This window comes from Hyla sarda, chromosome 7 (assembly GCF_029499605.1).
Source record: "Hyla sarda isolate aHylSar1 chromosome 7, aHylSar1.hap1, whole genome shotgun sequence".
NCBI lineage: Eukaryota > Metazoa > Chordata > Amphibia > Anura > Hylidae > Hyla > Hyla sarda.
The window spans coordinates 183,716,782-183,729,760 of record NC_079195.1 but is presented as its reverse complement, the minus strand read 5'-3'; the positions used below and the strand labels follow the sequence as shown (position 1 = coordinate 183,729,760).

At 42.4% G+C, this 12,979-nt stretch overlaps 1 protein-coding gene across 3 annotated transcripts in view; it reads left to right on the top strand.

The window, feature by feature from the left end:
* Positions 1-12,979, top strand: part of LOC130282093 (membrane-spanning 4-domains subfamily A member 4D-like) — a 52,407-nt gene that overhangs the window by 23,204 nt on the left and 16,224 nt on the right. For all 3 annotated transcript variants that reach the window (XM_056529975.1, XM_056529974.1, XM_056529973.1), the window contains exons 2-4: positions 936-1,309; positions 2,880-2,990; positions 9,864-9,920. In XM_056529975.1, coding sequence (XP_056385950.1) covers positions 950-1,309; positions 2,880-2,990; positions 9,864-9,920 — 528 coding nt within the window. In that variant the 5' untranslated portion in view covers positions 936-949. The remainder of the gene's footprint in view (positions 1-935; positions 1,310-2,879; positions 2,991-9,863; positions 9,921-12,979) is intronic.

Sequence of the window (12,979 nt, the reverse complement as noted above, 5' to 3'; positions counted from 1 at the left end):
GATGGTTGTAGAACAGTGTACATGGGTGATGGGGTGAAAGACGGGTGGACAGGAGTAACAAGGTGGTAACAGAGAATAGTGGGGGTTCAACATTGGTGATGGGGGGTAGACTGGGGGGTGGTCAGAGGGGAGTGAACATGGGTGACAGGGGCGGACAAGGTGGACATGGATGACAGGAAAGGGGACAAGGGTGAAAGGGGGTAATAGAGGGGTGACAAAGGGGGTGGACAGGGGTGACAGAGGGGAGAGGGAGCACTACCTTAATTAAGCTGAGCTGTTTTTCCTTCTGCGGGGGTCGTGAAGCTGGTCCGGGAAGTGGTCTGGGGGGCCGGGAAGCTGATCCGGGGGGGAAGCTTGTATGGGGGGGCCAGCACACCATCCCCATTCACATTTATCCCCTTCCCGGCCTGCGCGCCTGTGAATCACTCACGGCACCGCAGGGGGAGGGGGACGCTGTGTGCGCAGTGTGCTCATACACGCAATGCGCACGCAGGCTTCCCTCCCCCCTCCAAGATTCGCAGGTGAAATAAAAAAAATAAATTGCCAGAAAGTTCACTGTTGGGAATCACTGATGTAATGACTTATTTTTACTTTAGCCCTTAAGCCCTCATAATAGGCTGAAACCTCCTTTTCCTAGTGATCACTTTTCAGCTTGTTGGGGACAGCTCAGCTACTCTTCACCTTTCTCTGCACAGCTACCTCTGCATGCTCGCTAATATCTCAGATCTGACTGAGGGTTCTTATGTCCAGAAGCCTGCTTGAGTATCTATTCAAGCTTTAGATGGCAAACGTCACAATCATGTAAAAAAGCAACAATACAGATGAGGAAACAATATGATTTTTTTGGGAAAAATGACGTTTTGGAGAATCAAGAATGACTTACAGTTGGTGTTATAGTAGTAGTTACTAAACTCACTTTATGTTTCTACTTTTAGTGCCAGCGTCTACAATGTCTATAACAAACTATGAGAATTCAACCCGTATCTATCAGCCCATACAGAACCAAACTCCCACAGCTGTTCAAATCTATGAGACCTTACAGAACCAAACTCCCACAGCTGTTCATATCTATGAGACCTTACAGAACCAAGCTCCTACAGCTGTTCCTAACTGGAATACACAAGTTTCTCCCATTGTACAAAGTCTCTCCTCACCCCCTCCTAGATATAATGCCGCTCCTTCAACCCAGATGTGGACTATCCCCACCGTGGCACCACAATACAGTGTGGCTAGAGTAGCAGCACCAAATATAGATCCATCATCTCCTTTTTACCAAACATTCCTGAAAGGCAAACCAAGAGCTTTGGGGGTAAGTAGCCTAATTTATCATATCTATATACACGATCATAGAAAATACAAAAAAAGTACATTTACATGTGTCCACATGCTCACTAGATGATGCCCACATCAGAAGTATAGAACCAAAAGTGCAGATAACTGCCAAAATTGGACCAGTCTCTTGGTTTTGCTCTCAGTGGAATCCAATGAATATTAATAATGGATGTTTTTATTGCAAAATGGTGCACAAAGAAACACTTTTTACATATTTCCATTTATAACATTTATGGTGTATTCACAGGATATGTCCCATCTATTTTAAGCATCTCTTGTGGTGGCTGGAGGTGGAAGCCGAAAACAGAGAAACAGGCTGCGTAATGCAGTTTACATAACTCCCACAAAATTTTGTGGGAGTGGCATAAAGAGCGCAGCAAGTTACCTCCATAACTGCACGGGTAAGGGTGGGGCTTTATTTCCATAACTCCTGGAGGATCCTGATTCTTGAGATAGGTGAGGGTCCCAGAGGGAGGACCTGAATCAATGATACATTTATAGAATATCCTGTGGATAGTGTGCTATGGGGTTTAAAAAAAACTACCAGATGGAGCCCCGGCTCTCCCCCAGAGAAGCACTTCACGACCCCCTCCCCCTCCATATAGCTCTATAGGAGAGCCAAAAATAGCTCCATACAGGAGACTGCAGGGGGCCCAAGTGGTTGGACCCCAGCGAACTAATAGCTATCCCCTATCCTGAAAATAGGGGAGACGTTTTTCACCACAAGACTTCTCCTTTAAGACAGGATCATTATAAAAGTTATTTAAATAAAAAGGAGCTGTAATAACACACACCAAGAAATGTTATCTAAAAAAAATTATTATTTTGAATAACAAATGACCAAATAATTAGATAATTATGTAGAGTATGGCTCTATGACAATAATGGGAATAGTGAACTACATCCAGTTTACTGGACGCTCCGTGTATGGTAAGCAGGGCATAATAGTAAGGGCCCAAAGTATACTTTAGTTATAAAAGTTAAATTTTGGGGAATCAGGAGGTCATAGTTTTTGCATAGAATGTTCACAATAATGTTAGGTAAAATATAAAAATGTGTAAAGAAACAAATCCTAAAAGTTTCTTGATTCAAAGTGTTCTAAAATATAAAGTCATCCTACTGAACCAAATTGAGATAGTATTAATCTTGTTAACCAAATACTTTGTACAAACTGCTGCATGAAATTTTCTGTAAAATAAAGATATACATATTTTTTTTTGCTGGATCCACTGTTTTTGGACCAAGAGACCGATTTATCAAACAGCCTGAGCCAGTGTAATAAATCTGGTGTTATTTTAGATTGTCTACTATAAGTTTACACTGTCTAAGAGTTAGTCAGTTTCAGTAACTCTTGGCCAATATCTACAAACTACATAGGAGTCACATATAAGGATCCTGAGAGACACGTGACTTGTGGGAACAATTATTGACGTTGATTTTCAATTATTTAATTGCCCTATGCAAAAAATGTAGTGTCTACCTATAATGTGCAAAGTTTTACTTATTTTTGTTTTTGTTTTTCATTTTTGTTGTTTTTCTATTTTCAGATTGTATTGATTGTTTCTGCCATTTTAGAGATTGCTTTGGGAATTACTCTGTGTTATACCATATTCTCCGTAACTCTGCCAAGTGGTATTGCCTTTTGGGGGCCAATTTTTGTAAGTAGCATTATTATTTCTAAACGGTAAGGCTTGGTTTCCACACAGTTTTTTTGACAGTTTTTTGTAATACTTCCACTGCAGTTTTTGAGCCGAAATTAGAAGTGGATCCAGTGGGAAGGAGAAGTATAAGTTCCTTCTTTATATTCCCCATTTCTTTTGGATATAGTTCTGGCTTCGGCTCAAAAACTGCAGTGGCAGTTTAACCTGTTAAGGACCCATGACGTACCGGTACGTCATGAGTCCACTCCCATTCTATAACGCAGGGCCACGGCCTCTAACAAGGCCCGAGACCAGTGGTTAATAGCGTGTGGCACTGATCGCGGTGCCGCGCGCTATTAATCCTTTAGGCGCGGCGTTCAAAGTCGATTGCCGCGTCTATAGTGAAACTAAAACGTTGCTGGTTAGCTCAGGGAGCTGATCGGGATTGCCGCAGTGAAATAGCGGCATCCCGAACAGCTTTCAGGACAGCCGGAGGGTCCCTACCTGCCTCCTTGCTGTCCGATCGCTGAATGACTGCTCAGTGCCTGAGATCCAGGCATGAGCAGTCAAGCTGCAGAATCATTGATCAATGGTTTCCTATGAGAAACCATTGAACGATGTAAAAGATCAGTGTGTGCAGTGTTATAGCCCCCTATGGGAGCTATAACACTGCAAAATAAAGTGCAAAAAAAAGTGAATAAAGATCATTTAAAGGGATACTCTGGTGAAAAACTTTTTTTTTTATCAACTGGTGCCAGAAAGTTAAACAGATTTGTAAATTACTTCTATTAAAAAAATCTTAATCCTTCCTGTACTTATTAGCTGCTGAATACTACAGTGGAAATTCTTTTCCGTTTGAAACACAGAGCTGTCTGCTGACATCATGAGCACAGTGCTCTCTGCTGACATCTCTGTCCATTTTAGGAACTGTCCAGTTCCTAAATCCCCATAGCAAACTGGGGGCGCAAAAAATAATCCATCTAATGGATTGTTAGGTGCAAAATTGAAAGACAAAGGTAAGGAGGAAAAAAGGAAAATGCAAAAACGGAAAATACCCCGGGTCCTTAAGGGGTTAACCAAAAAAAGCCATAAAAAAGTGGTAAACTTCGCCTAAGGCTGCCATCACAAACGGCATTTTTTTTTGTTTGTTTGTTTTTTTGCAAAACGACCCCTGCAATTTTTATGCCAAAACCAAAAGTGGATCCAACAGGAAGGAGAAGTAAAAATCTTTTCTTTATATTTCTATATTTACCATTCCTTTTGAATCCACTCTAAGGCTAAGTTTCCACTTGTTTTTTTTTCTGGCAGTTTTTGGAAAATTGAGCCAAAGCCAGAAGTGGATCCATAAGGAACAGGACATATAAAGGAAGGACTAACACTTCTCCTCCATTGTGGATCCACTTCAAAAACTGTCAGAAAGAAAAAAAAAAGTGGAAACTTAGCCTAAGTTCAGACAAGCTGATTTTCCGCGCGTATTTCACTGCGGATCCGCTGCTGAAGGACCTCTATATGCTGCCTTTACATGTGCCTCCTCGGAGTGGCAATACGCCGCTAAGAGCAGACACACTGCGATGTGCGAGGCGCAGTATACACGCACGTTGGGGCAGCTCTTGGTCTAGCTCATTGAGCAGGGGGAGCGGCCGCAATGTGTGTGTGAGTACACCGCGCATGCGCAGTGACCAGATTTGTAAATTAATTCTATTAAAAAATCCCAATCCTTCCAGTAGTTATTAGCTGCTGAATACTACAGAGGAAATTATTTTCTTTTTGGAACACAGAGCTCTCTGCTGAATCATAAGCACAGTGCTCTCTGCTGACATCTCTGTCCATTTTAGGAACTGTCCAGAGCAGCATATGTTTTTTATTGGGATTTTCTCCTACTCTGGACAGTTCTTAAAATGGACAGAGATGTCAGCAGAGAGAACTGTGCTCATGATATCAGCAAAGAGCACTATGTTCCAAAAAGAAAAGAATTTCCTCTGTAGTATTCAGCAGCTAATAAGTACTGAAAGGATTACGATTTTTTTATAGAAACAATTTACAAATCTGTTTAACTTTCTGGCATCAGTTGATTTAAAAAAAAAAAAAAGTTTTCCACCGGAGTACCCCTTTGTGACTCAGTAGTTAAGGTCACGAATGAGAGAGTCACTCATAATGAGATGGAGGATAAATTCTTTACGGAGGATTGTCTCACTATGACAACTCTTTTTGTCAGGTGAAGCTAGTAGGGTATAGACAATTAGACTTGGGATTATTTTCTAAAATCACAGGAAAACAGCAAAATAGGTTGTGGCCAATCACAAATGTTCCCTGTAACAGCTGCAGTGGAAAAATAGTACCGTATATACTCGAGTATAAGCCGAGTTTTTCAGCATGATTTTTCGTGCTGAAAACACCCCCCTCGGCTTATACTCGAGTGAACTCCCCCACCCGCAGTGGTCTTCAACCTGCGGACTTCCAGAGGTTTCAAAACTACATCTCCCAGCAAGCCCGGGCAGCCATCGGCTGTCCAGGCTTGCTGGGAGTTGTAGTTTTGAAACCTCCGGAGGTCCGCAGGTTGAAGACCACTGCGCCTTCAACATCATCCAGCCCCCTCTCACCCCCTTTAGTTCTGAGTACTCACCTCCGCTCGGCGCTGGTCCGGTCCTGCAGGGCTGTCCGGAGAGGAGGTGGTCCGGTGGCATAGTGGTTCCGGGCTGCTATCTTCACCGGGGGCGCCTCTTCTAAGCGCTTCGGGCCCGGCCTCAGAATAGTCACGTTGCCGTGACAACGACGCAGAGGTGCGTTCATTGCCAACGTACTTCTGCGTCATTGTCAAGGCAACGCCTCTATTCCGGGCCGGAAGCGCGGAGAAGAGGCGCCCCCCGGTGAAGATAGCAGCCCGGACCACCTCCTCACCGGACCACCTCCTCACCGGACAGCTCTGCAGGACCGGACCAGCGCCGAGCGGAGGTGAGTACTCAGAACTAAAGGGGGTGAGAGGGGGCTGGATGATGTTGAAGGCCGCAGTGGTCTTCAACCTGCGGACCTCCGGAGGTTTCAAAACTACAACTCCCAGCAAGCCCGGACAGCCGATGGCTGCCCGGGCTTGCTGGGAGTTGTAGTTTTGAAACCTCTGGAGGTCCGCAGGTTGAAGACCACTGAGGGCGAATGATGAGAAGAGGATGATGAAGGGGGGGGGGGGGGTGTGGGGATGATGAAGGGGGGTGGGGATGATGAAGGGGGGGGTGTGGGATGATTACAAGGGGATGATGAAGGGGGGATGTGTGGGATGATAAGGGGATGATGAAGGGGGGATGTGCGGGATGATGACAAGGGGATGATGAAGGGGGGATGTGTGGGATGATAAGGGGATGATGAAGGGTGGATGTGTGGGATGATGACAAGGGGATGATGATGAGGATGTTAATGACGGGTCTGGATGATGACAGGGGGGGATGAGGTATTTCCCACCCTAGGCTTATACTCGAGTCAATAACTTTTCCTGGGATTTTGGGTTGAAATTAGGGGTCTCGGCTTATACTCGGGTCGGCTTATACTCGAGTATATACGGTAATTTACATATAATACATAGTCAGGTTGCACCAGAGAAGGAGCTGTTCTTTGTTGGAGGTTTTTTGCTTTGGCCTAACCCATTAAAGGGGTATTCCGGGCCAAAACTTTTTTTTATATATCAACTGGCTCCGGAAAGTTAAACAGATTTGTAAATTACTTCTATAAAAAAATCTTAATCCTTCCAATAGTTATTAGCTTCTGAAGTTTTCTGTCTAACTGCTCAATGATGATGTCACGTCCCGGGAGCTGTGCATGATGGGAGAATATCCCCATAGGACGTGACATCATCATTGAGCAGTTAGACAGAAAATAACAACTCAACTTCAGAAGCTAATAACTATTGGAAGGATTAAGATTTTTTAATAGAAGTAATTTACAAATCTGTTTAACTTTCCGGAGCCAGTTGATATATATAAAAAAAAAGTTTTGGCCTGGAATACCCCTTTAACCCCATTAACGACGCAGGACGTATATTTACGTCCTGCGCCGGCTCCCGCGATATGAAGCGGGATCGCGCCGTGATCCCGCATCATATCGCGTGGGTCCCGGCGCTAATCAACGGCCGGGACCCGCGGCTAATACCACACATCGCCGATCGCGGCGATGTGCGGTATTAACCCTTTAGAAGCGGCGGTCAAAGCTGACCGCCGCTTCTAAAGTGAAACTGAAAGTATCCCGGCTGCTCAGTCGGGCTGTTCGGGACCGCCGCGGTGAAATCGCGGCGTCCCGAACAGCTGATCGGACACCGGGAGGGCTCTTACCTGCCTCCTCGGTGTCCGATCGACGAATGACTGCTCCGTGCCTGAGATCCAGGCAGGAGCAGTCAAGCGCCGATAATGCTGATCACAGGCGTGTTAATACACGCCTGTGATCAGGATGAGAGATCAGTGTGTGCAGTGTTATAGGTCCCTATGGGACCTATAACACTGCAAAAAAAATGTAAAAAAAAAGTGTTAATAAAGGTCATTTAACCCCTTCCCTAATAAAAGTTTGAATCACCCCCCTTTTCCCATAAAAAAAATAAAACAGTGTAAAAAAAAATAAAAATAAACATATGTGGTATCGCCGCGTGCGTAAATGTCCGAACTATAAAAATATATCATTAATTAAGCCGTACGGTCAATGGCGTACGCGCAAAAAAATTCAAAAGTCCAAAAAAGCGTATTTTGGTAACTTTTTATAACATTAAAAAATGAATAAAAAGTGATCAAAAAGTCAGATCAAAACAAAAATCATACCAATAAAAACTTCAGATCACGGCGCAAAAAATGAGTCCTCATACCGCTCCGTACGTGGAAAAATAAAAAAGTTATAGGGGTCAGAAGATGACATTATTAAACGTATAAATTTTCCTGCATGTAGTTATGATTTTTTCCAGAAGTGCGACAAAATCAAACCTATATAAGTAGGGTATCATTTTAACTGTATGGACCTACAGAATAATGAGAAGGTGTAATTTTAACCGAAATATGCACTGCGTAGAAACGGAAGCCCCCAAAAGTTACAAAATTGCATTTTTTTCCGATTTTGTCGCACAATGATTTTTTTTTCCGTTTCGCCGTGCATTTTTGGGTAAAATGACTAATGTCACTGCAAAGTAGAATTGGCGACGCAAAAAATAAGCCATAATATGGATTTTTAGGTGGAAAATTGAAAGGGTTATGATTTTTAAAAGGTAAGGAGGAAAAAACGAAAGTGCAAAAACGGAAAAACCCTGAGTCCTTAAGGGGTTAAAGACTTAGCCCATTTTGGCCTTAAGGACCAGGCCAATTTTCATTTTGCACTTTAGTTTGTTCCTCCTCGCCTTCTAAAATCAAAGCACTTTTAATTTTGCAGCTGCAGACCCAAATAAGGGCTTGTTTTTTACGTGACCATTTTTTTCTTTGTAATGACATCACTTATTTTATAACATAATCTGCAGCAAAACAAAAAAAAATATTTATGGGATGAAACTTAAAAAAAACGCCCTTTTGTAACTTTTGGAGGCTGCTTTTTCTATGCAGAGAACTTTTCGTAAAAATGACACCTTATCTTTATTCTGTAGGTCCATACAGTTACAAGGATGCCCAATTTATGTAGGTTTTCTTTTCTTTTACTCCTTTAAAAAATTATAACTACATGCACCAAAATTAGTATGTTTAAAATTGTCATCTTCTGACCCCTATAATTTTTTATTTTCCCGCATATGGTGATATATGAGGGCTCATTTTTTGTAACGTGATCTGTAGTTTGCATCAGTACCATGTTTGATGAGACTTTTTGATAGCTTTTTATACCTTTTTATGCTAGATGAAGCAACCAAAAATGCGCAATTTTGGACTTTGGTATTTTTTACATGTACGCCATCAACCGTGCAATTAAATTAACCTCCTATTTTAATAGTTAGGACATTTATGCACGTGGCATTACCACATATGTTTATTTTTTTATTACAGTATTTTATTTAAAAATGGGAAAGGGGGGTTGATTCAAACTTTTATTAGATGAGTGGCTTATTCACATTTATTAACAATTTTTTTGACACATTTAACTTTTTTTTTTTTTAGTTATACCATGCAATCTTTCAATTGCATGCACTGTTCAATCCTATGCCAAAGTATAGCATTTATCAGTATTATCGGTGCTCTGCTGCTCCAGCCTGCCATGGCTGTCTGGAAGCTTCAGAGTACCAATTGGACGGCGTTTGAAGCATGCACAGCTCGCAAGTAATGGGACCAGAGCATACAGGTACGCCCTGCAACCTTAAAGGGGTACTCTGGTGGAAAACAATTTTGTTTTTTAGATCAACTGGGGCCAGAAAGTTATACAGATTTGTAAATTACTTCTATTTAAAAATCTTAATCCTTCCAGTAGTTAACTCCGGACAGTTCCTGATATGGACAGAGGTTTCAGCAGAGAGCACTGTGGTCAGACTGGAAAGATATTCGAAAAGAACTTTCTGTGTAGAATACAGCAGCTGATAAGTACTGGAAGGACTAAGATTTTTTAATAGAGGTCATTTACAAATCTGTTTAACCTTTTGGCACCAGTTGATGCCAAAAGGTTAAACCACCGGAGAACCAGGATAAACAAGATGGGTAAACAAGATACCAGGATAAACAAGATGGGTAATCCACTGTTATATTTATACTCCCTAAAATGGCCTGTCTTCATGAGAAATCAACATGACCTCATCGTGGCAAATGATGTGACTTTTGAGGACAAATGTAATATGGCCCATTTTCTGTGGAATATGACAACAGTCTTTCTCCCATAATTCTTAATACTCTTTTCCTAGTCCTGTTGAACAGATGTAGACTTATTTATGTGTTTCTAATGGTAGTTATATTCTTACAGTACATCATCGCAGGATCTCTGACCATTGCTGCTCATGCTAAACCCAACCTGTGCTTGGTAAGTGACCTGAGAAAGATTGTGTGTAACCAATGTCACCTGATCCCTGTGAAAATGGTGTTCATTAGTATTTAGATCCTTAGAACAATTGGCGGCCATTGGATCATAGTAGGATGTATAATAGGTTGTTTTTAACAGCATGAAAAAAATAATTAAAGTTGATCTGCAGCTATAGACAATTTATACCACTTCCGCAGGATAGGGGAAAAGTGTCTGATTGCAGGGGGTCCAAACACTGGGATTCCCCACAATCTTGTGTCTGGGGCCCCAGATCTACTGCGGCACTCCCCGTGCAGGAGGCGTGTCGACCGCAACATGATGCCGCAGCCAACACGCCCCCTCCATGTATCTCTATGGGAGAGGCGGAGATGCAGCCTTCATGAATCCCTGCCTCTCCCATAGAGCTGTATGGAGGGAGCGTGTCTGTTAACCTCAGTAAGGTTGAAAACACGATTATTAGCCGTGCAGAGGCTCGGCAATGCCGTGTTCCGTAAAGGAGATTGCGGGGGGTCCCAGTGGTCGTACCCCCTGTGATCAGACACTTATCCCCTATCCTGCAGATGTGTATCCAGGTATAAAGTAGTTAGGTATCCAGGTATAAAGTTAGGTAGCAGGGTAGTTATTCAAGTAGATAGCCAACACCCCCCTCCACCCAGTAGCAGATCCATAGTCTAGTCTTGGAAGGGACACTATCAGAGCATTTTATGTTAGCAGAGAGAAAAAAAGGTGCTGCTTACAGAAGTTACAGGTAGGTAATACCCCCAGGTAAGTAGTGTCCCCAGGAGGTAGTGGCCCCGAATAGGTCATGCCCCCAGGTGGTTAATTTCCCCAGGTATGTAGTCATGCCCCCTGTAGGTAAATCTCCCAGATAGCTTCCCCCTGTATGAAAAACCCCATGTAGGTAGCCTTATTATTAGATTTGTAGTTTGTCCCCATATTAGCTAGGCAGGAACATTGTAGATAGTCCCCCATATTGGCTAGGCAGAAGAAGTCCCCCACATTCGGTAAGCAGCAGTTCCCCCACATTAGGTATAGGCAGCAGTTCCCCAACATTAGGTATAGATGGCAGGAGTGTTTCCCCACAGTATGTACAGGCAGCAGCGTTCCCAGGTAAAATAAGTAAAATATCCTATATAATTGTACTGTTCTTCTCCCTAATGGATCAGATAACTTTCCTCTCTAAGCTGTGACCCTGCTTTTGCTTTGCAAGAGAGCACAAACTTTCCCAAAATTCCCCTTGCTTGCATGCACAATAGAGACTAATAAGCAATGTGCAATTAAACTGAGCATGTCTGACCATCTCAGTGGATGCCCTAAGATGGTCGGAACCAAGGGCAACAGGGCAAAACAAAGAAGGGAGATTAGAAAGTATGTATGCAGTGGGGCAAAAAAGTATTTAGTCAGCCACTAATTGTACAAGTTCTCCCACTTAAAAAGATGAGAGAGTCCTGTAATTTTCCTAATAGGTATACCTCAAAACCCATAAAATCACATTTAGAATTTATTTGCAAATTATGGTGGAAAATAAGTATTTGTTCACCTACAAACAAGCAAGATTTCTGGCTCTCACACACCTGTAAGTTATTTAAGAGTCTCCTCTGTCCTCCATTCGTTACCTGTATTAATGGCACCTGTTTGAAATTGTTATCAGTATAAAAGACACATGTTCACAACCTCAAACAGTCACACTCCAAACTCCACTATGGCCAAGACCAAAGAGCTGTTGAAGGACACCAGAAACAAAATTGTAGACCTGCACCAGGCTGGGAAGACTGAATTTGCAATAGGCAAGCAGCTTGGTGTGAAGAAATCAACTGTAGCAGAACAATTATTAGAAAATGGAAGACACACAAGACCACTGATAATCTCCCTTGACCTGGGGCTCTATGCAAGATCTCACCCCATGGTGTCAAAATGATCACAAGAATGGTGAGCAAAAATCCCAGAACCACACGGGGGGACCTAGAGAATGACCTGCAGAGAGCTGGGACCCAAGTAACAAAAGCTACCATCAGTAACACACACTACGCCACCAGGCACTTAAATCATGCAGTGCCAGACGTGTCCCCTTGCTTAAGCCAGTACATGTCCGGGCCCTTCTGAAGTTTGCTAGAGAGCATTTGGTTTATCCAGAAGAGTATTGGGAGAATGTGGTATGGTCAGATGAAACCAAAGTAGAACTTTTTGGTAAAAACTCAACTCGTCGTATTTGGCGGAGAAAGAATATTGAGCTGCATTCAAAGAACACCATACCTACTGTGAAGCATGGGGGTGGAAACGTCATGCTTTGGGGCTGTTGAGAGAGATCAGAATGAATGATCCGTGTAAATGAAAGTATGAATGGGGCCATGTATCATAAGATTTTGAGTTAAAACCTCCTTCCATCAGCAAGGGCATTGAAGATGAAACATGGTTGGGTCTTTCAGCATGACAATGATCCCAAACACACCGCCTGGGCGACAAAGGAGTGGCTTGATAAGAAGCATTTTCAAGGTCCTGGAGTGGCCTAGCCAGTCTCCAGATCTCAACCCCATAGAAAACCTTTGGAAGGTGTTGAAAGTCCATGTTGCCCAGTGACAGCCCCAAAACATCACTGCTCTAGAGGAGATCTGCATGGAGAAATTGGCCAAAATACTTACAGAGAACATTTGACCTCTGTCATCACCAACAAAGGGCATATAACAATATTGAGATGAACTTTTGTTATTGACCAAATACTTAATTTCCAACATAATTTGCAAATTAATACTTTAAAAATCAGACTATGTGATTTTATGGATTTTTTTTCTCATTATGTCTCTCATAGTTGAGGTATACCTATGATCAAAATTACAGGCCTCTCTCATCTTTTTTAAGTGGGAGAATTTGCACAATTGACTGACTAAATACTTTTTTTGCCCCACTGTATATATATATATATATATATATATATATATATATATATCCTCAAAGAGAAAAGCTTGTACATGTAAAATATGTTTAGTTACACATAATGCATCAGTTTAGACCTATATATGTTCATGGTAAAGCCCAGGTCAAAAATACTTTGGTCATGTATT